Genomic DNA, 27,674 nt, shown 5'->3' on the forward strand with positions numbered 1-27,674 from the left:
GCTATCCAGTGTGTGTCCGTTTACAAGCCAGTGAATGCGGACGTCGCTAGGACCTACGGGACAGAATTGTACTTCATGTCGACCCGTGATGGTCAAGAACTTACCAAGACACTGATAATCCACAGATTTACGTAAATGAAATGAGAATACTTGCCTTGGGTCGGTCCTTTAGATATGTTCAGTTTGAATGACTAGAAGTTGGATTTCTTATACATATGTGTGTGTCAAATCCATCCCAATCCATAATCTATCATAGCCCATGGTGTTTAAAATATATGTATTCAAAACAGTGAATAACTGAAGGAAACAAGCAAGTAGTGAAAACATTTGAAATCAGGATTTATTAAGCCTCCCTACCAACAGTCATAACCCCCAAATATCCCCTAGATTTATGTACATCTTCAAAAGTATTTTCCATATATACAAAAATATTTACACTTGTTTACAGGCACAAAATTGTTCCAGGTGAAGTATCAAGAGCAGATACAAGTGGACTTACTAGAGTTCTGTAAGAGTGATTTTGTTCTGAGATGTCCTTCTCAATAATACACGTTTAAGGTCAGACTGCAGTCACACAGTAATATATATATACACACACACACACACACACACACACACACACACCAAGTTGTATCATCATGAACATGGATTTGAAAGCGGTGAGACAGTCACCCAGATCAGTTTGTTTATAACATTCATTCACTTTGACCCCTGAAGTCTTACAAGAGACAATGGAGGCCAACAAATCTCCACAGGACACTTTGAAACAAGAGGGCCATCTTGTTCTAAGCAAATACACACACGCGGACACACCCTCCAGGTTAGTTCACCTCGGCAGGCTTGTTTGCACGGGGGGGAGGGGGAAGAAAAGGTGACGTGCAAAGTGTGGAGAAAAGCGAGAAAAGTGGGGTTAAAACAGAGAGAATGAGTTAAAAACAGCGAGAAGTGGTTAGGAAGGGAGGGAAGGAGGGAGGGTGCAGGGCGAGAGCCGAGTCGGCGTCACAGGCACCACTCACCCAAGGCCAGGCAGAAGAGCAGGAAGGCCTCCTGGGCGTGAACCCCCCAGGCCTGGTCCTTCAGCAGGGGAGGCAGCAGACGCACCTCCGCCTCCTGGGCCTCCACAATGTGGGGCTTAGAGGATGAGGAGGAAGAAGAAGAGGAGGAGGAGGAGGAAGGGAAAGCAGAGGGAGCGCTACTTCCGGATGAGGACAGGGAAGATGAAGTGTCGACAGCAGAGGAGGCTGTGAGGGAGGGAGTGATGAGAAAAGAGTGTTGAGGAGAACAGCTGGAGGAGAGGCGACAGGCAGACAGACAGAAAGGAGACGAACCACAAAGCCTGGGACCTCAGGCATTAAATCCTGAATCCAAATGACAAAAAATCTAAATTACCTGTGAAGATATAGTGAACAGAAATAGGACTGATCTTAAATAATATTCCTCTGACTTAAAACTAAATCCTATAATGTTTTTAATTAAATTAAGGAAAAACACTCAGTTCAGATTGTTTCCAGGGCTCATGTGTGAGGGAGAGAACAGCACAGTGTCACAGAGTACATCTGATTTGCTTTTTTAAAACAGGCCACATGGGGAACAACAGCTAGTAGAGGTTAATACAGAGAGGTGACCCTCGAATGAACAGGAACCCAGAATATCACGGAACAAGATCAACAACAACAACAACATCACAGTCAGACACTCTGACCTGGACAGTGGTTTGAAACTTCCCAACCGCTTCCACAAGTTTCCTTCATGCAAACCTTCTCTTCGACCCGCTCAGTTACCGCCCCGCTGTGTGAGACTCAGACCCACACTGGATGTGCAGGAGGTGGCGACGCTGCTCGGTGAGTGGCACACTGAGCAAACCTTCCCTGAGTAATTAACTACAACTTTGACCCGCCAATTACCTACAGCTTTGCTTTGAAACAAACAAGAAACAAGACATAAAAGCCTAAAGAGACGCATGCTATACAAAAAAAACAAAAAGAACACAACTCCCAATTTGGAAAACATCACAGTAACTTACCAATTTGGTAAATAATGTTTCCAATTTGGAATTTAAGAAAGTTTTTCTTGCTGGACTAAGCTGAGAGGGTGCAGCTTTTCGTGAACACAGTTTCAATCTCTGGACTTCCATCTCTGGATGCAAACGCCTGACTAAAGCCTTTACTACACAACTAACCACATGTGACACTGAACACAGACGACATTTTCCTGTTGAGGGTCAAGTTTGTATTTTTTGGGAAGGACGCAGCAAGAGTATGGCCCCCCCTATGAACGCCAGGCGGGAAGGTTAAAGAGTTTGTTTAGCTAGCAGTAAGGTTCGTCTGCGTCTGCGTACTGGATGGGCTGAGATGTGCACTCCACGTCAAAGGGTTTCTCCTGTGATGGGCTTTCATCCCCAAAACTGTGGGAGGGGACCCTACCGTTGCCACACTCGGGTTCCGTCTCGTACCCTGTGTCACGAAGCGCCCGCAGTGGGTTTTGAGGGACCTGACTGCCGTTCTGGGTCGGGTGCGCCGTCAAGTCCAGTTTCTCTGCCGCCGGCTGCTCCATCAGCCCCGCCTCGCAGGCCCGGTACTCGGGTTGATGGGTGCTCTTGTGGTTGCCCAACAGGAAGGCTCGCAGCCGCAGGCACGGAGCCGGCAGGTACTGCATGTAGCAGTTGTAGGCGAGCGCGGCCAGGAAGAGGAGAAAGAACAGCAGGAAGAGGAAGAGAAGGGCGGTGCTGTTGTTGTACTGCAGGTACTCGGCCGCAGGGGCTCTGTTTTCGGGGCGAGGAGCATTGGAGCTGGAGGGAAGGTGGTGCCTGGGTGGGAACCTGACTGTGCTGCTGGGGGACGGGGTTAGTGATGAGTCAGTTTGGGGCGGGGAGGTGAGGAGGACTGTAGCTGTAAAGCTGGGAGGAGCAACGGCCGACGTTAGTGGAGCTCTTTCTGTCTTACCATTACCTTCTGTGACACGGGTGCTAGAGGTCTCCGGACCGCCGAGGGTGGTGGCTCCGTGACCTGCTGGGAATGGGGGTCTGGGTGGGAGATCCAGAGTGAGGACGTATCCAGCCAGCAGGTGGGTGAAGTTCTTCCTGGCAGCAGGGACCCATTCCAGGGACCAGCACTCGTAGTGACCCTGGTCCTCTGGTGCCACGCTGTAAATAAGGAGTCCATTTTCCCCGATGAGGTGGAATCGAGACGCCTCGGTGACCAGCGAGCCGTTACATTTCCACACCACCTGGGCGAGGTTGGAGTGGAGCAGGCACGGCAGCTCAGCAGAGCTCCCCAGCTTCACCGTCACTCTCTGGTAGTCCTGAAGAGACCGGCCTGAAACAACTGAAACACAGAGATAAAAGTCAGATGTTAAGATTAGAAAACAGCTGCTTCATCGTGAGGAAGTTCACACAATGCTGATAATCAAACATGACTAAGAATGAAAAGACACATTTTCTCTTTGTCAAACCAAATAGGGAACATTCTCATCGTCAACATCTTTACACAGGTGTAGCCTTTATATGCGAGACACATCTACGTAGCTCAGATTCCATTAGACTGAAGTAAAGCTGGATGGGGCAGTTGTGCCACTGGTAAATTCCGGGTAGGGCAGAGAGGAAGCAATCCTTATCATGAGAAAATGCCTCCTACAGCTTTCTCAGACACTTTCTGATCCAAATGGGAGATTTGTTCAACTTGAAGGAAAGTTATGTAACCCTAATGTAATTCTAGTCAGTGTGTGCGCTCCAAATTGGGGATGACACTCAATTTATCAACAAATCATTTTCATTGATAACTCTTCACTGATTGTGTCCTTAATCCAAATTTGGACATATGTAGAAAACAAATGCCATCCATAGCTTTGTAACAGGGTTGAGCATGAACCTTTGAATTTATGGACATGGTTGGGTAGTGATGGATTACATGTTATTGGGATGATGTAATCAGATTGCAGAGCAGATGGAGGTTGCATGTTGCATTTTAAAGTATTCTGACTTGACCCCATTTATGGGCTATATGTTTTGTTGTGTTTACTGTGCCCCTTTGTTTTATGTTTTATATGACAAATATCACATGAGAGCCTGTTTGAACAAAAAGAGAAACATGACAACATTTATAACTGAAGAATTGCTGTGTGCCACTTGTCGTACCTGGAGGACATGTGTCTGCGTCTCCCTGCAGGCTCTGGATCAACCTCCTGGGAAACAAACAAAACAAAGTTTGCATCGTGTTAATACCACACGCATGGTTTGAGATGTAGAGAAAAACTCATCTCACAGTGAAACAGGTTGGACTGGACGGTCTGGAGTGTCAGTAAAGATACTGTATCTCTCTGTGACAGTTTTGCTTGGGTTAATCAGTTTCCTTATCTATGAGGCAAGTATGCAGAGAGTTGAGAAAGTACCCGTGTCTTTTGCTCGGAGTGCTGAAGATATTGACACATGCGGGAGTTTGAGGGTCCCAGGCGCAGTAGGGGTCCCGTGCCAGGACACACTCCATGCAGGACGGATACTTGTGGCAGAAGGCTGTAGGAGACTGGACGACACCAGAGTCTGATCCAGCGTAGAGAGAGCGAGTCTGTGGAGAGACGTGGTACAGAAACACATTAATGTGGCTTGTAATACCTCGTCTCCACCACTGTAACACCATCACCATCTTCTTCTTTAAGGAATGTTCCTAACCACAACAGTACATTCACAGACCTGAGAGGACAGCAGCAGGTTCTTGATGGGCTCAGAGGTCTTTAGGAGCTGGATCTCCTCCACAATATAGGCTTCTCCTTCAAACATCACAGACTTATGCAGGACTCCTTTCTCTGAGGGGGGAAGTGCAGAAATGTTATCTAACAGCATCAATAACATATTATCAGGGGTGTCTGGGTGTCAGCACCATAAGGACCCTGTGCCATTTCTCTTGCCTGTTCCGGTGAAGATGACATCATAGATTTTCTTGTCCAGCGCACGGACCCTCTCCACTACGATCTGAGTATAATTAACTTCTTTGGTGACGAGGCGAGGCCTGCTGCCGATGGGCAGGACAGGGTCCTCCAGCAGGGGGTGGTCTTTGACAAACTGCAGAGTCTTGTCCGGCAGGTGGAGGGAGCTGGAGATGCTCTGCTGTCTCATGTGGTTGTTAATGCACTGGAGGGGCGGGAGAGAGACAAGTCTGTTGAATATTTCATTGCAATGTACATTAATGTAGATGAAATGAAATGTCAGTGAGTGACACCAAACTGAGATGAGGGTACTAACCGCTCCAGGACGTGGGGTTGGAGTGATGCCGTTGTAGCGCACCCACTTGGTGTGTGAGTAATCCACTGTGGCCTTCTGCATGTACTTGCCCTTGGAAAAGACGTCTTCAATGGTTGTCATGTTGTAGGCGCACACTGCTGACAAACCCACATTACTCCTGAGGAGGGACAAGAGGACGGTGAGATGGGAATCGAGTGAACAGCAGGAGAGTTAATACAGGACAGTTCTGACAAACTACATTTAAGGGCCGATGTTACATTGCAATTTCCCACTTAATGCCTTTTCCTGACTCATACTTCCACTTACCACTGGGAGGTGAACACTGCATAGACAACTGTCTCCTTGGGGTCTGCTGCCTTCAGGACAAAGACGTCTTGGACAACGTTGAACACAAAGTTTATTTCAGGCATAGAGCACACAAGCTTGGCCTTCAGGAAGGACGTCCATTTCTTCTGCAGAGTGCGCTGCCCCCCCCGGTCGCCCTGTGGGTGCGGAGGAGAGTTTCATTAGGACTGCAGAAACAGACCACACACACACGGAGAAGGCACAGAGTGATGAAGAGGGTGTACTGCTGATACAGTATGTCCAGATGGCTGATGACGTGTGCTCACCTTGCAGACGCGGGCCACCCTGGGAATGAGCAGCTTGCCGAAAAACTCATATTCCACCGAAACCTCGGTAAAGAAATAGTAGATTTTGTCGTCTTCACCATCTGCTGTGTTCTCCCCCTCCCCGATCACGTCGGCAAAAACAAAACTGGGCTCTGCAAGGAAAGCAAAGAGAAACAGAAGGGTATTGTTAGAGGTACATGCAGAGCTTTCAAATGGCGAGGAAATGAGAGTAAAATACAATATTATCCCAACTCACCATTGAGCCATGATGTGGAGTACTCTGTCCTCAGTAGGGGCTGGGATGGAGAATATCTGGAAATGATCGGTTCACTACCTAAGAAGTTATAAGCCGTCCCCGAGTACAGCTCTCCATCTGACAGAAAAGTATAGAAACAAGATGGAAAAACAGCAATGTATTGTCCTGCCAGTCCATTTGACAGCTTTTCAACCTCCATTAAAGCATAAAATCCACCTCTACTTACCAACCATGACAGTAGTAAAGCTCTGTGAGGGGTCAAAGGAGCACTTCCCCCTGCCATCTTCAGCTCGACCTGCCAGGGTGAAGTCAGACAGACTCTACAGGACAGAAACAGATCTGTGTCAGAAATGTGTCAAACCACAGAACACACACATTAATATATGTGGGGCCTGAAAATGAACCTACCAAATAGTCACACTGCGGTTGAAAAGCGTGTGTGCCACAGACGTAAAGCCGCTCGTCGTCGAGGACTTGGAGCACGCGGATGTAGTTCAGACAGTCCTTCTGGAGGTCAAGACACTGATTAGACGCCACAGATGTACCACACAATAGCAACAGACAATACACAGTTTCAGCCAGAACAACAAAACAAAACATTAACTGGAGCACATATGTGCTTACCTCCTTAGATTTTCCTTTAAGTAAGCACATCCTCACAGGGGTTTCTGCAACCGTCCATTGAGCCTGAAAATGGCAAAAAGATCAGGACCAAGACTCAAAAGATTGTGTTTTTCCCATCTCAACTAATTTTTCCTCATACCTTGTTGTTCCTCACTGTCACATTCTTCTTGCTGAGTTCAAAGATGGCCTCTCTGGCTCCCACGTACAGTGCATCCCTCTCCTCAATCAGCAGCAGCGTGGAATAGTTGAAGATCCCCGGCTCAGAAAACTCCATCAGATGTAAATCTGAGCACAGAACCAGTGGATAGTGTTCATTAACCCAAACCAAATCTGCTTCATCAATCGGCATTCCCCGTAAATGCATTACAGTGGATATGGTAACATACAGGATGAGGACACTGAATGTGCACCAGAACGTGTTCCAGGTGTTTTGGTTAATTTGCTCCAGAGCATCGTACAATTATATCTGTAGTTCTGTTGCGTGTTGAGATTGATGACGACCCCATTGAGTTTGTGTTAAGCAGACTGGCGTCGCCAGGTGCAACTGGTTGCTGGTGTCTCTGCATAAACGCAACAAAGATGAAAGCAAACACCCTGACTGACTGACGGTGAGTTAAAGTGTCTTTGTGAAAGGGGGAGCAGCTACTTAGATACTGGAGCTATTTATGTAGATGGCAGTATGCAAACGGAGCTTCCTCTTCACAGTAAAGGCAGAAGTTGAGAGCTTGTGTTGAGACAGACGGCTCATCTAAATAGATGTTGGAAACAGGTGAAACCAGAAATGAGTTTCATATTATTTCCGTGAGAAATGTTTCAGTCTGTGTCAGATTATGGTTCAACCTTAAAAAGGGGGGGGGGGGTGGTTATCTGCCTGACTGAGTTTATGCAGTGTCAGTAACCATAATTTAACACTAACTAGGGTGTAAGCCCATCACCACAGGAATCTGCACAGTCACATCTCCCATTCTAAAGTGTATTGCGTTTGTTGCTGCCCTTTGCCACGCCGGCTTCACAGACAGATCAACTTGACCGCCGTGACCTTATTGCTTGGTATCAAAACTCAAATCACTGCCAGTGGCTGAGAAACAGATTCAATGCAATAAAAGAAATACATGCCTACAAAACAAATGTATAAAACAAATGCATAAAACAGAAGTTTAAAGCTAAACACGGCCTACAACATTTTGATTAATGCTCCGTTTACCTTTTATATTTTTGATCAGAAATGTTAAATGGCTGCTGATCAAGATGAAGAGTACTGAATGAGTAATGAATGAACTCTAAACCATGCAGGACAATCTCAGAACTCTTAGGATATGTGGACATTATTTTTTATTACAAAACTTGTTTGTTTTCCTAATTCTTCCTTATTCATGGTTGACAAGCAATGCGCTCCATTCTGCAGGCCTCACCTTGGCGTTTCCAGGAGGTGCGGGCCACAGCGTGGGGTCCATGGGTGGAGACCTCGAGGAGAAGCCCCAGAAACACTCCCAGCATTCCAAAACCCATGTTGGACTCTGACAACTTGGGAACTGTGAAGTTTCCTCTGCAACACACAGATAAAGGAAACAGGTGAAGCAACTCGCCGTGTCCACGCACAATGAGGAAATGAGTTCCTCAAACTCTGGGCTTATCATGCATCACAGGCAAATCCATTTCCTCCTCACACTGACTAACTCTGTGAATTGACAGAGTTATTGGGGAAATAAATTAGACAAGTACATGTTTTAGTTCAAACGAACCAACACAGCAAGCAGCAGCTTAAAGTTTGTGCCTTTGCTTATTTAAATAAATCTCTAAATCTCTTCTCAATCCCACTTGTAACACACACACACACACACACACATTTGGCAAATGTATTGCAAAGTAGGCCACGCACAAATATCAACATAATCTCATTTTGATCAACCAAATTCATTTTGACATGGACATGTTAGTCTGTAAATACTATTAAGACTGAAATAGAATTAACTGCCATGATTTAATTATATGGCTGAAATGCTTCCTTTCTCTTGATCCAATCATGTGAAAGCAGCAGGGAGGTGGTCGGCACAATTCCAGCTTTGTGCTCTGGTTTCTCCGTTATCGCTTTCCGTCGATTTTTTTTTTTTTATCTGTTGAAGTTACCTTTTACAATATTAGAGAGTCTGACCTAGGGTTTCCAACTTAACCATTTGCTGCTTGAATGAGTCACTCCATCACATGTTCACGTGTAAATGTGATGGAGTGATAACCATAACTCATGCGGGGCCTAGCTGCTCACATGCGTAGCTGCGAGCAGTTGTCTTCTCCCTCTGAGGAAGGGAAGTGAGCCTGGGTAAAAGCAGGTTATTCTGGTTTTTCACATCAGACTCAGAGGAAGGGTAGTAGTACCTGCAGCACACATTCACAGAATGGGCGGGTCAATCACGCAAAGGGAGAGTATGAGAGGTTATCAGGTGTCTCGTAGGAGGACGGTTGAGGTTACAGAGCTTTGCAGCCACAAAAGCAAACTGGAAGCCTTCATGACGCGAAATGCAACGACGTTGACAACAAATTATCAAACAGGCAAAGACATAAAATGTTTATGTTTTGCTGCTCCAGGTCATTTGTAATTTCAATTCAACCCCAACTACAAAACACATTCATCATCGCCAAGCACTGTTTAATGACCAAGTGGCCCCTATGTGTCCGGCTCAGCTGATAAATGGGTCAGCAATGAGTCACAGGGGGAGGGTGGGGGGGGGCAATCAATGAGTCAATGAATGCCACCACAGTCAGAGTGGGCAAGAGATAATTGATTATTGATCAGTTTGTAGACGGGGACAAATAGCCCCAAAGGTTTGTTTTTCAGGATTTCCACCAAACAAATCGAAATGGTAGAATTCCATCCCTGCTGCAGCCCGAGCCATGGACTTTACCCTACTGAAGAGGAGGGGGGGTCAAAGACACAAGGGCCCATTGTTTAGTGAAGATGAGGGCAGCCTCCACTCCACTGCCCTCCCCTCACTCGCCAGTCCCGTCCACATCCTCGCTGCAGAACACACTTGACAACGGACAGACAATGAAGGAGAGGACAGAGAAGAAAGAAAAGGGCCATCACTTCTCCCTCTCTTCCAGCTCTGTTCCCATCATGCCGATCTTAAATGCCACGACAGATTTAGCCCCGAGCCAAGCCAGCGTTTGAAAGATCACACTGGCAGGACGAGACCTGGATCCAAGAGAGCGCTGCAGACACGATCCGTGAACATGCTGATGGCAGGAGTCATGTTAAAGAGAGATGCGGCGAGAGAGAGGGAGTGATGCAGGCTCAGTGTGAACAGGTTTATAACAGTAATCCAACTCCTAGATCAACAGAAGTCCTGCAGGGGCACACCACATAAATAAAAGCCCCAAACTAGACTCGCCCCCACTATCTTTGCACTGCAGACAACCTCTATCAATCTCACTGCACCAAACCTCACAGAGGGCGAGTATTTAAAAAGGCTTCAAACCCCCTTTGAGAGTCGGTGTTACAGTAGCAGAGAGGGCGCACTGGCAGCCACCCTATGGTGCTGAGAGATTTAGAGGAGAGGCCATACTGGCTGGGGATATTTAAGATGGTGACCATGCTGGCAGGTCTCTTTGAGCCCTTTGTGCTCCCCTCTCAGCTCCTTTGGCTGGGCAGGGAGGCCGACACCTGCTCGGGGCCTTGGGGTTCCCAGCACTGTGAGGCTAACTGGGCACAGATACTGGCCCGGTGCCAGTCAGGACAGAGGGGACAAGGAGGGGAGAAACTGGAGCTCTATCTGTGCTGGAGAGCTCCGAGTGTGAAAATGTGAGACAGAAAGACTCAACTCAACTCCAAGGTGCTTTATAGGTTATTTGTGGAATATAAATAAATCACCAAGCGTGCTAATCACATAATTTACGGTGTTTACATGAAGTTTGAAAAAAGTGTGCTCGTAAATCTACCGGGGGTCCAATTACCGGGTCAAATGTCACATTAGAGTCCATTTCATTTACGAGGAGCTGTGTGAGGAGCAGTACGATGAGTGAGGTTGGACATTCTGTTCCTGCCAACCCCTGGCTGCTTCCCTTTTCCATGCCCTCACTGATCATCAGCATCAACGCACAGAGGTGCTCTTCTTCCCTTTGCAGCAGCAGCAGCAGCAGGCCAACAGACCGCCGCTGCTATTTTTTTCTGCTCCGTCTGTTCCTGTAATACCAACAAGCTTAACCACACACACACACACACACACACACACAGGCAGTGTAATGGAAATGTGCTTAAAATGATTCCTGGTTTTTTTTGGGGAGGGAAAATGTCTCTTTGGGAAGTTTAATGTGAGATCTTTCATACTGTGCCTCTGACCCACTTGATGAGAGAAATCCTCTAATGTATTCAAGAATTTATCCACCAAGGACACAATCAATTAAACAATCTCAGTAGGAGGAGAGCCGGCCCCTGTTGCCTCGCTCGTGACATTCACATGCCTGAATAAATCATTTCCAAACGCATAATAGCTCGGTCTGTTAAATGAACACTCATTAATTTATGTAAATTTAATTGAACTGAGTTGTACACCAGACTGATTTGTCACTGTAACCACAGTCGTGTTAACATGCATGTTAACGTACCGACATCTGTTCCAGCATAACTTAGTAGATGTGGCAGACTAGTATGCTTATATCTACACACACTGTTTGCATCAAATTCCTGTTTAAAGACCAGACCAGACCAGACCAGACCAGACCGGGACCCAGAGCCAATCTTACCATCTGTCTCCGTCTGAAGCGGTGGAAAAATGATGACCGGCAATCTTCTGCTCTTTCCCCTCCCCGTATTATATCGTTGCCTTGCATTTTCAGTGGCTGAAAGAGTCTGGATGCAACTGATGCTAAAACAATTAAACCCACATCCAAACCGCACGGAGGTCACTGAGAGTAGCAGCCCGTCTCCAGTTGAGATATCAAAAGCACCGGCGTGTCAAAGCCACACAGCTTTCACGTGAAATCATATGAATCCCTGCGGACAGCTGTGAAATCTGTGCTGCACGGCTATCTAAAAACAAAACTATAGAAGGGAGAAGAGGTTCAATAATCCTTAATGGCAGATGGGGGGCATGGTTAGCCAGATCAAGGATGAACTGCAACAGTGGGGAGGGAAACCATACATGGTTCTACCGAAGAAGAAAACATAGGTAGAAACAAAATATATGTAAAACCATCAATGGCAAAAACCAAAAGTCTAAATTTGAGGAAAAGAGTAAGAGCTTGTGTGAAGGCCACACTATACAGAGGATGTAAAATGGAAGCCCTCCTATATAATTAGGAGTTGCGGGGCCCCTGCTGAGCTAGCATGTCAACCTAAAGTGGCCACAGCAAAGGCAAATGAGGGGTCAGGTCCAGTAAAGGGTATATTTAGTCCGGCGATGGAAACCTTTTTAAAAACAACACACCCTTCCCTGAGTCACATGGTCCCGGAAAGATCTGAGAAAAAAAGAGAGAGAGAGAGAAGGTCCCTATAAAACATAGGAAGAGTGAAGCGAGCGAGCTAGAGGCGGAAGGAAGGAAGGAAGGACTGCCGTGTGGCGTTCCTCTTTGCGAGCGGCGAACACACATCTGCACCGACATTAAAACATAATCATGGTGCGCCTTTACTGCTAATTAAAAGGAAGAAGCGGAGGAGTTTTACAATTGACATCTGCGACGGCTAAAATAAAACATATTTCAGTCCTGGCCATCACCTAGGAGAGAAAACCTCGCCGGGCGCTCGCTACTTCTCTATTTACAGATGCACATTTCCTCTCTGTGCCATCTAATAGTAGGTAATTGTACGATGCCACGCTGTTCTGAGCAAAACAGAGATGGCAGCCACCATTTAAGTCAAGTAATGAATTGGGGTTTCCTTGAGGTTACTGTGATGGCGGCAGGGCCTTGAGGAGAATATTGTGGGACTATTTTAAGAAGCTGCCAAAGTCCAGCCGAAGGCCTCGCGGTCCACAGTTGGTCTATGGTGGTCACGCTGGCGGTCCGTCTCTTAAGAGCGAAAGCCAAAAAAGCAGGTGAACCTGAGCCTTCAGACTGAATGTGGGACTGTGAACAAACCGGCGTTGAAACTGTACTCAGATTTAGTCTGAAACGCCGCTTGTACAGATTGTTTAGTTGTGCGGGGGGGTGAGACAATAAAAAGGAAGTAAATCATCAGTTACTGGATTCCCCCGTGAGCCGGAGGACGTTAGAAGAGGCTGTAAATGTCACTAAAAACACGTCAGGGCTATAAATTCTGACTGTGCGAGCGTGTCGCTAAGACGGAGCCTTTCCCTTTTCTGCTTTTCTCTCACTTCTCACTCCGTCTTCGGCAGGCGCTGATTTCATGGTGGTGAGTTTGGCCGGTAGAGACAAATGCGCTATTTTTTGAGTGAATACTTGCCCCAATGGCCCACTGGCTGCCACAGCGCTCCCAGTGTGGCCCACTGAACTGGAACATGTGAGAGATAAAACGCTAATTTCACTGTTTACTTCAGTGGAGAATAGATGCCCACTAGTTTTCCATGTGTTTCAGGGAGCATATACTTCTTATGTATACGCTCTCTGAAAAACTCTATGACCATGTCTGAGTGAAATTCAACAGGTTCCAAAATTAATTTAGTTTAATTAATTAGTTGTTACAGCACCACCATGGCAAGGAATAGAGTTCCAAAGAATAGAGAATTTAGATGCCATATCTAACGAGTCAAAATGTTAATGTATTACAGAGCCACCATCAGGTCCAACCTGCCCACCCAGTTTGATTGAAAACAACACGACTGAAAACTTATTTGTCGTAGGTAGAAAGTAACATGAGCTCATCATTTTGTAATAGAGGGTAAAAAAATCAATGGAAGAGCAGCGCACATTGAACAGCAGGTTAAATGAGCAAAAGGCACAAAGCAAAGGCCAGTGGAGGAAGACAGCAGCATATTCTGTAACTTTGTAACCGCAGAGCCTAAGAACGAGAGAATCACCAAAAAAGCAAAACATAATGCTTGACAGGAAATCAAAAACTGCCTAATAATCAGTCAAATTTGGCGTTTTCTTTTGCAAAACAACCAAAGCCAAGCAGAATCAGGAGTTGGATTGCCCAGGTGCGGTCATGCAGGGGAGGGTGAGATAAAAGAGAGTAAAGCCCCAAGGTGTTTACGGGGGAGGGGGTTGGAAGAAGCATGCGGCGTTCGTGTTGCAGCATGCGGCGGCTCGGCATCATTGGCCTGCGGAGCGAGAGGGAATGGGGGTAGAGTTTCTGACCTGTGGCTCCTCAACCAGACGGGACGCTCTTCTTCTGGGGAGATTTATAAAACCGTCACGCTAGGGAGGGGAAGAAGACAACAGAGATCAGACACACAGGTTACATGAGAAAGAGAGAGAGAGAAAACAGTGTGTATGAAGCTCATGGTTAGACAGGTGTAATGAGGACAAAAGAGAAAATATGTTACACAATAAAACTGTCATAACACACACACACACACACACACACACACACACACACACACACACACACACACACACACACACACACCCCTTGAGAGGGGAAACCGCCAATGTTAAACCCATTTCTTTGTCTAATGTTGTAGACTGGCTGCCCTGCGTTGGCCTGACAAATTTTCTGTCTGTCTGGGATATGAGTAGAAAAAAAAGGGTTGTGTGTGTGTGTGTGTGTGTGTGTGTGTGTGTGTGTGTGTGTGTGTGTGTGTGTGTGTGTGTGTGTGTGTGTGTGTGTGTGTGTGTGTGTGTGTGTGTGTGTGTGTGTGTGTGTGTGTGTGTGTGTGTGTGTGTGCGGCCACGTGTCTGTGGACAGACCAGATGTGAGTTTAGCCGAGCTGAAAGTGAAAGCACGCTTCATTCAACAGGACAGGCCGGCTTTATGCTCTGAGAACAGGTTGCATAATTTAGAAGATTACCAATGTTTCTGCGAGGAGAGAGGGGATCATTTGCTTTATGCATATATGAGAGAATAGCTATCAGATCAGCTCTTCTCTGCATTTCAACAGGGCTTCTGATTTCATTGGTTTGGGGGTCAAGACATGTTTGCAGCTGGCAGCTGGGTCATACCACTAGTAAACACGGCTAATCCAACTTAAAAAAATATTCTAAACAACGTGGACTACTAAACCGAATGTGTAAATAAAATGTGCATTGTTTGGCTGGAAGAAACTTTCTCCTGCTTTTCTTTTTAATGGCACAAAACCAAGATTTTATATTTCAAACCAGGGGCAGAAAGTAGAAATCCTTTCACCGCTGTTGTGACAGATGGTTGAGCCTCCATTCAACAACCTTTCCAGCCGGCTCCCTCCGACTGCCTCCCGGAGCAAAATGAAAACCCTTCCAGCGAGCCTGAATACGTTCTCCCTGCACAAGTAGACAAACCTTTATTCTCATTGTACTTTACAATTCAAATAACCCTGATTCGGCAGAAAGTACCGGCACACCTGTTTGCTTTCACTTCAGCTTCAATAGTGGTCGGAATGTATGAAATAACTATGACTCACATAGGGTCAGTGCTCAGTTCTGAATAGATCCAAATAATGACAATCGCAAAGTAAAGCAAAGTTTAACTGCAACTTAAGACCAATTTCACAATATTGAGCTGTTTGTTCAGTTGGTTGCTCTGATGTTAGCAGATATAAGTAAGGACGCAGTACTTGAGATCAGTCCTGTGGTCAGTGAGGTTGTCTCTTCACATCAAGGTCAAGAGTCGTGCTTGTTGGCTGTAGTCTGTATCCACTTTAATACAGTAAAAGGCAAACAGTGCAGCCCTTCAGCAGAGACAAAGGCTCACTGTGTCCTCATCTTCCTCCGTGAACCCTAGCGCTCAGCGTCAAAACACAGGGACGCAGGGAAAGCGCGCACACACGCACGGTGCGACAGGTCCCGGCCTCTCGCCTCCGACGCGGTCAATGGACTTTGGGAGGAAGATGACAGCTGCGTTAGATTGATGAGCCGTAGGCCAAAGGTTGCATCCCCCTCGACATCCTTAGGAAGCACTTTGACTCGGCTTCCCTCGGCTCCCACAAAACCCCTGTGACAGCTGATACACAGTCTTTAATAAAACAACCGCGGACCCCAATGACACCACGCCTTAAGATGTCTCAATCCGCAGAGTCCAGAATGGGTGTGGAGATTGGGTATGAGTCCGGCGGTGCCCCCTGCCCCCCCCGGACCACGCCCCTGCTCTGGAGAGGTGGAACGAGAGGAAGTGGAGATGTCACGGGGTCCGAATCTGTTAATTGATGAGTGATCTTGAATGAGGATAGACAGAGGCTGGCCTTTTCAAGACTCCTCAAGCCAGAACAAATGTATTAATGGCCTCTCCTTCAGTAGCGGAGCCTATGGTAAACATACTGACAGCGCCAGCTAAAGAGATCACTTCACCGTGACACCTGATTTCCCTCTGTGTTGATAAAGGTCCAAGCTCCAGCAGCGTCTTACAACTACTCCAACACATCACTCGTCAGTTCAAATTGGACATTTCGAGCAAAGTCCCAACTCCCAAAGTCCCATCGGGCTCTTCGATCTGTCAATTGAGGTAACTCTTCAAACCGTTACTCTTATTTTATCTTCGCAACAACCACAGTAAAAGCTTACGGTGACGTCACACTAAGTGCAGCCCGACATCGTGCTACATCTGCAACCAAATCAATCGTCTTCAGCGTTGTGCTTTTACTTCAACGGGAACTAAGTGCTGCAAAGGATACGTCAAACAGTGGACTATTTTAAGGAATTAATGGAAGCTCCATTACACGGCAGAAAAGTGACTCCCTCGTTACATTCCTCTTCTAACTTTAACTCAGGTTTGTGTATCGTGTTTTGCAGGGCAACAAAAATTGTTCCGTTTCTGCGTTTGATGACACTGGCAGTTTCATTTGCTTGTACACGTCTGCTGGTAACGCATTCTCATTAGTAGTTAGTAAATGATGTCTGTGGATGGGCACAACTACTGTCAAACCCACATACATCAGTCAGGAATTCAACTATAAGTCACTTTATGTAGGTCGATGAAATGATATTCATATACGAGACCCTGTTACTCTCAAGGGTGCAAGTTCATACCCCGCATATGTAGCAGGTTTCAGAGCTTGAGTAGCATTTTACCTAAGTGGCACAGGTCTGCAGCTCTCTCTTTGCGATACGTGAAGGGCTTTGACCTGATGCCGTCACTGGCTGCTGATCCTCCATCCCCCAGGTACGACATGAATACACAACTCGTGGGACTGCAGGCTGGGAAAGGCCACTCATCTCTATGACAATCTGGTTATTCCAATAAGATCCCACCCGCCACATACCCATCTGTGCGGCCATCCTTACTGTCCACCTATAAACATGACAGGGCTGTCTGTGTGTACCGCCAAGGGGAGGGGGAGGGGGAGGGGGCGGACAGTGCAAGAAAGCTAAAAGAAGCTCATTTATTATTTGTACACTCTTTATCGAATACACATCATGGAAGAGCATTAAGGAATATGATAGTATGACCCAAGGGATGCTTGATGGTTGGGTGAACATCCAGTTTGTTTTCCTGTTTGTTTTTCTCAAAATTAGATGAAAGGAGGAACACAGATTAGAGCAAAACTGACAACAACCTATCCAAAGCCTCTGCAACGTTGTTTGTTTATTTGACCTCAAGAGTTCATAATTACAGTGGCACAGCTGCATTAAGTGTTCTCTGAGCTACTGGGAGAAATCACCTCATGACCTAGTTTCACTACTAAGTGTAATACGATGAGAGCTGGCTGAATGGTTTGGGAAAGAACGGAGCACTAGGTGAAGTTTCTGTTTGTTGAAGCTCTGGTGGGAAGGTGCACGAACTCAACAAACATTCACACGCTCACAAAGCAGCGTGTGGAAGCGGATTATGCAGGCTCCAGTTTCAGCAGAAAGGATCCCTGTCTTAACACTTAGGCGTTAGAGCAAATCTGGCTTTACACACTTTCCTCATCAAATAGCATCATAATACCACAAGAGGCCAAACTTCAAATCCAGAAAGTTCCACTCAGGTGTTCACCAATGGCTTTTGCAGTTCTGCAGTTGGAGTCAAAGATAACAGTTTGAGGAGAATTTTAATGTTCTCCAAAGGTATTCCACTTGTTTTAGAAGTGCAGGCCAACTGGTATCTGGGAATACCAATTGGAATGCACGTATCTACAGGAATGCCAGCAGATATGCCACCATGTGTAGATGTTTGCTCATGAGTGAGCCAGAGAAAAATGGGGTACTGCGTGTGTGTCCGCATTAGGGAGAAAATAAGTAGCCCTCTTCTTCTGCCTTTGTATGAATCTTAAGTAGTTCCATGTCGAGGGAGGCTTTGTTCGCCATCACTGTCGGGGGGCACGTCCTCCATCTTTACTCCTCGCTTCCTTTTGGCATAACATTTATCATTCTTCGCCCGACAAACAATCCTTCTACAACATGGACCGGCATCTAGCGCACAATAAACTCAACCCTCCCCCCCTTCCCTTTCTCCCTTCCCGGTTGCTTGGATACCTTTGATCCGACGGGACAGCTAGTCAACAACATCATCACTTACTTGGAAACTCCCGACCTTCACCGCGGTTGGATCCAACCCACAACGACCGAGAGACACTTTGTGAACGATGATTGCCGTCCAGTTTTTCAAAATAAAGCTTTGCCAAAATGTCTGTTGCTCATTTTGCCGTTTATGTCGCATCCAAGTCACTTAAAACGTCTAAGGTTGAACGACCGGCTCTGCAAGAATTACCATGAGTCCTAAAAGTGAATGGAACTGAAGTGGTAAAACCATCTCATTTGCAAAAGAAATTCCTCTCGGGGCAAATATAGCTTCATCCAACTCTACTCACCAACGACAAGCAGGAGAGTTTATAGTAGCATGACACAGCGTGCTGATCTTTGGCTGGGGAACTACCCTATGGCTCTTTTACCATCAAGCACGTGCTGTCGAGTCATATCCTCCACCGAGTGACTCGCCAGACCTCCTCCCCCCCCCCCCCCCCCCCCCCTCTCTCTCTCGGCGCTGGACAGGTGCATTTGTAGTGGAGAGACACATAAATGTTTTTGAACTTTGCCATAAACTTTCATTCCATTCAAAATGTGCCGGCGATATGACAGAACTCTGCTGCGTTAGATAACCTCGACCAGGATGTTGCAGGAGATTTCTGCCGACCGGACCGATTCCGCCTTGTGAACATTCTGGCACTAGTCCGACTGTGACGGCGGGGGGCCAGCGACAATGTTTCGCCGGAAATGCTTTCAGCCTTGCGTTCATCCGTGTGATTTCCGTTGGCTTGAATGCGTGTGTGTGTGTGACTGTGGTTAATACTGTATGACAGAAATGGAATCGTCGTGTCTTGAACAACCGGAAAGCACAGAAGGTCTGGATTTCACATCGACTGACTTGCAGACCCTTGAAGTTGACTGACCGGCTGTAAAATAAGTTAAATACATGACATGTGGCAACCAGGCCACAACCAGAAATTGTAGGGGGAAACTTTGCTATTAGTTTGTACATACAGCTGAAACTTCATTTGCAATCGCCGTTCTACTTTCCATTACTGAAGCATTCCAAAACACGGCTACAAACACAGGCCTGTCCCCATTTGGCCTTTGCCTCGTTTCCACCAACGATTCAGCTGACCGGCCTGCACCCACGGACAGATTATTTTGCTCACTGCGCCCAGATTCTCTCCTCTCTAGAGCCCAATTCCGACAAAACACTGGAAAGAGAGACAAAGACAACAAAAGAGACAAAAAGAGGAGAAGGACAGAAGTGTAGAGAACTGTGTCAAAATGAGAAGGGGGAGGGGGCAGGGGGGGGAGGCGAGGGAGCCACGAGAAGAGAAAAGGAAAGGAGAACAGGGAATGAAGAGATAACGTGGCAAAGGCTCAAAAAGCATCTAAACGACTGCGTTTTGTCAGGAAAACAAAAGGCCGAGTAGCAGCAGCAGAAACATACCAGCAGAGCGAAGGAGAATGCAAATCAGTCCCGATGCAAATGTCACAGAGTATTCAGGGGCACAACAGACTGTCTTTATACCAACAACCCCCTCCTGCTACAATCACAGCAGCACGCCTTCCTCCGTCCTATCAAACACCAGCTCTCCTCCTGCACTTCTGTACCAAGAAACACTCAGAGAAAAACACTTCCAAGGGGACACGGGGAAAGACGAGGCACAATCGCAGGAGGCCCCCCCGGGACTGCATCATCTTCTGAGCTCACGCTTGGACAAAAGGGCCCGTTTACACAGCCGGGACAAACGCCACGACACATCGGAGGGGACGGGAAGACACTTACTTGTCTGTCATGGCGTCAGCTTGCAAATGTTGGTACATGAAACTTCTTCTGGCTTGCCCCGCCCCTCACAGAGCTGGAAGACGGCGGAGGCGGTGGCCTGCAGCTGAAATCGCAACACGTTTCTAGGAGAGAGGGAGAGAGAGAGAAAGCGATACAACTCCACTTAGAGCAAACCATTCATTCATACAGAAAAGGGACCAAACTTAACATTCCCATCAGATTGAACAGTTGTATGGGGAGAGACACTTATGTTCGCTGCCATGGCTCTCTGGAACAAACAGATACAAGGAGAATTAAAGCTGATAATTGATCATTTGATGGGTTTTTTTTACACTTTTCCATCTGCCATCTTGTTTGTTTTGCACAGAGGACCTCAGTGGCATTTAGCCTTCCAGCTATTGTCCGTTTTACCCTCGCCATTTTGTTTGAGATGTGAAGTCTGTTGCAATTTGCAGCCTACTTAAAGTGTTGAAGCGTCTTTTCTTTCTCCTGAGATCTTAATACCGTACAAAGCACAGAGCAAATCATTTTATTGTGATGAATATTGGAAAGAGAAAAAGCAAATCCCAAAAGCCAGTTGAGGTCAGTTGCTCAGGTCGGGTCTCCGGCCAACTCTCCAGACATGCTTCACTCGCTCACAATTAGCCGAGCGAGGCAGGACTGGTCTCTTCGAATTTGAGGGGGGCCCGTTGCCATAGTTACCAGAGCTGCCGACCAGCCAGCCAGCTAAGCATAAATAGAGTGCGGGGAGAGAGGAGCCCTGCGAGTGGCGAGCAGACAGTAGGGAATCCAGTCACTGATGAAGAATGCATTGTCTGAGGACGGAGCGGCGATGACAGTCCTGCATCAGTGCGGCTGGTTACTGTCCAACGCCACAGCATGCACCATCAATCAATTCACAATGCAGAGAGCGTCGTACAAAAGCAGAATGTGGCATTAAAGCTTGATCTTATCTGCCCACAGTATACAGCATTATGATAGCAGCACGTTAGATTAACAGATTAGATCCTGTTTGGTGTCAACACATCTGCCTGAATGGGATTTAGCTTTCATAAGAGGATGATTTAGACACACTGACATCTCACTCAGAAGGATCTAGAGTCTTATCTCTACTACGGTCAGTCAATCAACAATATTCAGGTTTCAATTAATAATCTGATAAGTGGTTTGATCAGGTTACAAGCAGAGAGACGGCTGGAGTGAGGGCTGGGTCTCCACGCCACCCAATCCGATCCGAGCAGCCCCGACCACAGACAGACAGCCACTTGCCTTGGAGCCAGTCTGCCTGTGTCAAAGCAAATGGCTCTCTGGGGTTGAATGTGCCCACTTTTCCCAGCATTCCTACCATTTTCCTTCAACACCACCACCTGAAAACTGAACTTGGCATCTTCGGAGCCCCTCTCCTTCTGGTATTTCAGTCCACTAGCCTACCTACACGTCTGTCCTTAACCTCCCTGATGAGGCAAACAACCCCCACAGCTACCTTCAACTGCATTCAATTCACAGATGTCCAACAAAACGACTCCCCCCTTAGACACACAGTGGGGATTTCCTTACATAGCTGAACAACTGAAGTCGTGTGCAATCGTTTATATTCCTCCCACTCCGTTTGTATCGATTTGTGTTGTGGTGATGCATTTGCCTGTAAAGTAGGGAGTTCCTATCCCAAAACACAAAATTAAACTGAGCTTTCTCCTCCAAGTCAAGCCAGCTGTAACAGTGCCCCAACGCTGAACACAATATTGAATCCAGCGGACACTAATGAAAGGGCAAACCGACCCAACGCTACGGGAGATTTGTAGGTGGTGGTTAAGAAACAACCACATGAATGACAATGGACAGAGAGGCTTGTACCAGTCAACAGCTGGAGACAGAGACCTGCTTGAAGACAGGAGCGCTGCGCCCTTTGAAGTGATGCCACGGCACTTGAAGAGACATATAAGCAGCCTTTGATCTACCTGAGCCGGGCTCCGACAAACTATTGAAGCTGGGATCCTTCACATGCTCAATGCCCCAGTGAAGGATAATGACTTGTTTGGTCGAGGCAAAATTCGGAATGTCCACGCCGGCTGCTTCACGAGGCAGATCTGTGAACTGTTGACAACAGTCTGGCCTGGACGAGACAAACTCTTTACCAAATGTTGCTCTGAACAAAAGGGGAGATGGCTCAACCCTGTTAACCAACTACATTAAGGGAATTGCATAGGGATTTCCTCAAAGACGGCAGAGTAAACAGAGTCATACTCACATATAAGAGTCTGCCACCTTCTTCAGCACTGAATTATTTACCATCCAGATGAGGTTTGGGTAGAAAATAGCATAGCAGACGCAGCAGCCTCTCCGCACTGTGCAGAGCATGCTTGCAGTCCTTTGATTACATTGACGCAAAGGAACAGGCGGTGACAGTGACGGGGTGCCACCAGTACACACACACACACACACACAAGCTGTTATGCGATGTGAATCTTACCATTATCTGTGTGGGAAGATCCTCCAGGTAGAGATAGAACAACAACACTGGAAAAGCTCTCCTAACACAGCTCATTCAAACTGCCACAGCTTGGTCTGCGAGACAGATGAAACCCCCCCAAAAATGGAGCGTATGGTGGTCCAGCACGACTGGTTTGTGGTTTGTCACCTTCCTCCCTCCCTTCTCACCGGTCATGCTCCCTCTTTCTCACACTCCCTCCTCGCCTCGCCTTCTGCCTCTCCTATCTAGCACGATCAACACGGCACCGCTTGAGGCTGAAAGGGGAGGAGGGACAGTGCTTGCATTAAAGCCCCGTTTCACCTTAAAGGGCGTCAGAGGCGGACTGCTCATCTCCACGATTCCATCTGAGAACACGGCGAGCGCATGACTGAAAAGGGGAAGGGGCTGCCATTCCCCCCCTCCCGTCACAGCAGTCATACGGCGCTCGCCAGTGGAAAAGCGCTGAGGATCGCACCTCTGGAGAGCGTCAATACACACAATTGCTGAGGAGGGGGAGGGGGAATTTGGGGTGGCGGGTGAGGAGGAAAGAGGGGGAGGGGTAGAGGTTAGGGCTGTGTGTATGCGTGTCTGTTGAGAGTGTGTCTATTGTTCAGGAGACGTTTTGCTCTCCTTAAAGCAGTGAATGGAGACTGCAGGTCCAGCTGCTGCCCTCTCTCTCTCTATGTTGCCCCGGGCGATGCTGATGCCTACGTGTGGTTATGTGCGTACGAAAGCATACACACAAGTTGACTGTAAGAACTAGTCAGCATCCTGAGGCAATGAATTGTTGGGACTTGATTGGTTCCTCTTTCTTAGAATCCAAAACGCAAACTGTGAGCAACAACTAGCTGAGAAAATCAATAGTAAGAGCATGAAATGACTCCAGTCTGCGTCACTATTGCTCACCACTAAATCATACTGCCGCCATAACCGCCGAGAGTTGAACAGCAGAGAGGAGCCGATGTGAAGGCGGTTGTGTCACACGGCGCTCCCTGTATGCAGACTAGCTGGGCTCTCTTTCAGCCCCTCGCTCTGAGCCACATGACCAGGAACCTTTAGAAAACATCAAGTACACAGTCAACAGCAATGCCGCAGTGCATCAGTGAACTTCCATGAACTCTGTGTGTCCTCTCAAGCAAACGGTCCCAGAAGCCGCAGGAATTAACTGAAGATCATACATGGTAAACAAAGAGTTTCCTCGCCATCATCCAACACAAATCATGACCATAAGGAAAACATGGATACAAAATCAAAGTATTTTGTTTGTTAACAGAAAAGTTAGCTCCAGTTCATATTATGCTTACGTTTCTGTTTAAGCATTTCCCTGTAGGCTACCAAACTAACTACCTCCTGATGTTTTCCTGTCCTTCTGGCTCAATGAGGACATATTAACTGACCCTGTCCAATACTTTAATGCTTCATGGATCACCTGGTAAACACCGTTATATAAAGCAAGGTTGAAAGAATCAGTGGGACCTCTGTGAGGACATGATTCACTTTGACGACCTGCTGTGAGAGAGGCACTTCGCTATTAAGATATTTACAACACTGAATTTCTTTAAATAATGTGAAGATTCACGCCTCCAGCTAAACTGGAAAAACCATTAGCTGACTTTAAATAAAACATTCCTTAATGGTCTGTTGGCAAGGAAAGGGAACGTCTCCCTTTTAACTCAAAGTCGATGCTTCAAACAGTTTGTTTAAAGCAATTATGCTCAAATAACCACAACTTTGGTTTGTTGAAAGAAACTGAAGAGAGTCTTGGAGCGAATGGACTGTTTTCCACAGAACCAACATCCAATTTTTAATCAATTGTATTTGATTGAAACCCCTCAGGGGAAAACGATTCCATAAAAGACAGAATTCTGCTGAGACATCTACGGAATGCAGCTCTGCATTATGCACGGTCAATAATGCACATACACACACACGCCAGTGTCTGTAGCCGATATGGAACCAGATGCTGCGCTCGGCCAGTAGGAAATTATTCCAGCCTGGGGGTGCGGTGGCAGCAGGGTGTGGCAGGGGAGGGGTGTGTGGGTGTTTCAAAAAAATGGGTGGGGGTCGTTCCAAATGTCTGGTCATTGTAATAGATTCAGCACAGCACACCTCATCATCACAACACCCCTGAGTGGCCTCTGGCCTCCACCCAGCAGCCCCTGCAGGCCCAAAACAATGCGGCTGCTGTAAGTCATAAATCAAACCCCACTCTGCCTCTTAACAGCACGCCATCTACCAAGCTGCTGGGGAAAGCCACCGTCATTGTTGAGCGTCGCATCTCTTTCTTCAGTCTACATAACATATAGGTTTTGAACTAAACTACGGATCTGCCTTCAGAGACAGTGGTTGTGAAACAATCAGAGTGGTGTGTGCGTCACTTAAGGATGTAGCACCTTTTACAGTGACTCCCTCAGCAGGGGGTTAAGTGCTCCTGCCAAGACATTCTGCAGATATTTACAGCCTTTTCTGTCAGAATAGCCGGCTGACGATCAAACCTAGCAGTGTGGAGGCATGTGAAGAAACCCCCTCAGTGCTCATGAATAGACCCCCTCAAAACCATTAGGCTTTATTCAATTACCTGACAGTCACTCGCAGCAAGCATGTGAGAAACGTGACGTCCTCAAAATTGGGTCTCCTTTGAGGAGGTCGAGTAATTGCATTTGGAGCCAAGCAGAAACACACAAACACAGTGTGTGTGCTAAGTGAGGTACTATATGCAACACTGGATTCGCTCCAGTAAGAACTAATTCCAATGCTCCAGCTTTTTACAAGAGGGAAATCTGACAAACAGCCAGGCCTTGGATATGAGACCAAAACAAGGCATTCAAGTAAATAACCTCCGACATCCAAAGGGAGGGCCTTTTGCTCCAACGCAAAACAAAGCTCCTTTTCAGCCATCACGTTCCTGATGAACTTCCAGTTTCCCACCCATTTTACGTAGATTATTGATAAAAAAAAAAAAAAAACAGGCCTGTTCAGATTATCCTTAACAAGCAAAAGCTGTAATTCAATTTAGCATGCAAATCCTGTGCTTCTAATAAACCTATATAAATGAGACATGACGACTTAAAGCACTAAAAGGTTCAGATGAATCATACAGAGACGCACATTTGCTAGAAATAGACCAATTAGATTTTCTAGATAAGAAAGGTTACAGGAAACCTATACATGGAAAAAAAAAAAAGCAAAGCAATGGGTTAACGAGGCTAAACACAGTTTTACTTCTGGCAGTTCAAAAAGAGGCGAGATGTAACAATCTTGCAACACAAACACAACCTCTAACCTGAGGCAAAGTCAAAGTGACAGACAGAAATCCCTAAACTGCTCAGCGGCATGCAGCCACTGGTTTAATGATTTGTCTGCTGCTGGTGAATGATCGCACAGCAATATCCTGTTCTGGCCAGCTCGCCAGGCCCCCCCCAGGTTTGGCCGACATGATTCTGGCTTTTCCCCGGTCCAACTGAAGCGCCAGCTCGCCATCATATTGACGAGATCTGGGCGGCTGCCTCCTGCCTTATCTAACCCAGCCAAGGACCTGTGGAATCAAACTTTATGAGGCAGAAGAATTACTTATTGAGGTCGAGAAGGAAGGGATGAACAGACTGAAAGGGCAAGTCACGGCCTGTGCATTTGGAGAAACATAGAAAGGCTGGATGGGCGGGCTGGGTACTGTCAATAAGCAAGCTGGAAAATAGATTTAGACACCGCAGCTGACATGGTCCAAAATTCCACACTGCTTATGCAAGGTAAACTAAGCCACTACATAATGGGGCAGGGTGTTTCTTTACTATTACATAGAGCACACTCCATCATCTGTGCATTTCTTATGAGTCTGAAATATTACAGAGCATGTGACGCACGCAGTTGCTGTCATCTTACCGACATTAGCCTGCACCAGTGCTGCAATCCAGTCTGTAGAAAGGCTGTCGGGTGATGAAGGTCGCAAGGGGAATGGAGTGGTGAGGAAGGAAAGTCTGAATGTGACATTAAAGAGATCCCACAGAGACCTTAGGGCTTCAGTCTGGGCTAGAGGGCAAGCAGCAAGACAAGAAGAATCTCTTATTACTCCGTCCGCTCCATGCAGACCCAGACTAGGCTGGTAGGACTAGACATGCATGCAGGTGAAAGGTTTACAACTGTGCACTGATGGGCTCCAGCTGCTCTCTGTGTACACTTAGTTTCTACCTTATCGATGCATAGGCTGGAGACTACTGAAACATGTATGAGCTCCAGAAGAGAGGGTTGAATCTGGAGGTATGGGTGAAGCGTCTTATGGTGAAGCTTGCTGCAGCCCTTCATCCCAACTAACTGCTCAATTCACCAAACACCCCCCCCCCCCCCAATATAAACCGTGGTTACGTGGATATGCGCTTCACTCATGCCAATAAAGGTCTTTTGTTGACGCATGAAAGAACACCCTTGATTTATGCATGCCAAGGACAGGAACCCCTGAATGACCTCCGAGTGCCAGACTGGCATTTGTAAAGTGCAAGGGGGGGTGTTTAATCTTTAAAAAGATTTCTATGTCCACGACTCTTCGGCACGCAATATTATATTCTGGAGTTATTTTCGCACTCAAGGACGGTGACAACGGCTGCGTGGAAAGTGAACGCACCACGGCCGTCTTCTTGTCCACAACCATCCAGCTGCACCCGTTTTTGCTTCATTTCTCTCATTTGAAACGCACGGAAAAGTAATTTAGTGATTATGTGTGTGGTTAAAATTCACAAAAAATGAAGCAAAACTACGGAGAAGGTGCTTTTCTTCTGGCTAAGCGGGCTTTTCCTGATACGGAGCAACAAGTGCAGCTGAGCTTGAAGTCCCGAGACAGCACGCATGAATACGGCCAGCGGCGAAGCCTGATCTAATCGGACGCGCAGCGAAACTTTTAACACAAAATAACCGAGTTCAGGCTTTTACTAGTCTAACTAAGGTGAGTTAAAGCTGGGGAAATGGCGATATAGAAAGTTCTGGTACTCACAGGGGAAGTTTTTCCTCTTTGTCCCGGTGCGTGCAGAGATGGGAGTCGGGTGCGCGTGACAAAGTTCGGTGTGTGTGTCTGTCGCCCTTCGAGCTCAGTCTCAGCTCAGCATGGCGGCCACAGACCGGAGGATTCAAACTGCTCCGGGCTGCGATATCAACACAACACACACTGGGGGAGGGCAGGAGGAGGGGTCGGGCTAGTGGTGGTGGAGAGCAACTAAAGTGTCCTCTAA

The 27,674-nt window shown here is 46.9% G+C and overlaps 1 protein-coding gene across 5 annotated transcripts; it reads right to left on the reverse strand.

The window, feature by feature from the left end:
* Nucleotides 1-322: 322 nt before the first annotated feature.
* Nucleotides 323-27,578, reverse strand: LOC143010981 (semaphorin-4D-like). Of its 5 annotated transcripts, none has more exons than XM_076163620.1 (18): nt 27,440-27,578; nt 19,989-20,110; nt 13,973-14,032; nt 10,673-12,175; nt 8,137-8,270; nt 6,864-7,009; nt 6,725-6,787; nt 6,509-6,607; nt 6,327-6,420; nt 6,101-6,217; nt 5,845-5,996; nt 5,540-5,715; nt 5,234-5,390; nt 4,900-5,122; nt 4,685-4,797; nt 4,387-4,559; nt 4,133-4,179; nt 323-3,323 (listed from the first exon to the last, which is right to left on the reverse strand). In XM_076163620.1, exons 5-18 carry the CDS (start codon nt 8,231-8,233, stop codon nt 2,308-2,310), a joined length of 2,673 nt encoding a protein of 890 aa, XP_076019735.1. In that variant the 5' UTR covers nt 8,234-8,270; nt 10,673-12,175; nt 13,973-14,032; nt 19,989-20,110; nt 27,440-27,578; the 3' UTR covers nt 323-2,307. The 5 variants fall into 5 exon arrangements, with proteins under 5 accessions (XP_076019735.1, XP_076019734.1, XP_076019737.1 ...); XM_076163619.1 differs by adding an exon at nt 26,338-26,484 and having other exon boundaries at nt 10,673-14,032; XM_076163622.1 differs by lacking the exon at nt 10,673-12,175.
* Between the last annotated feature and the right edge of the window lie 96 nt (nt 27,579-27,674).

The sequence above is a fragment of the Genypterus blacodes genome, unplaced genomic scaffold (assembly GCF_046128005.1).
Source record: "Genypterus blacodes isolate CSIRO-AG114 ecotype Tasmania unplaced genomic scaffold, CSIRO-AGI_Gbla_v1 ptg000133l_1, whole genome shotgun sequence".
In the NCBI taxonomy this organism is placed as follows: domain Eukaryota; kingdom Metazoa; phylum Chordata; class Actinopteri; order Ophidiiformes; family Ophidiidae; genus Genypterus; species Genypterus blacodes.

Bases quoted from the DNA above. Each gene is read 5' to 3' on its own strand.
- LOC143010981 (XM_076163622.1), bottom strand. From the start codon at position 8,233: ATGGGTTTTGGAATGCTGGGAGTGTTTCTGGGGCTTCTCCTCGAGGTC. The intron at 6,421-6,508 runs GTAGGTTCATTT...TCTGTCCTGTAG, and splicing joins AACCGCAGTGTGACTATTTG to AGTCTGTCTGACTTCACCCT. The intron at 6,218-6,326 runs GTAAGTAGAGGT...CTTTTCTGTCAG, and splicing joins CTTTACTACTGTCATGGTTG to ATGGAGAGCTGTACTCGGGG.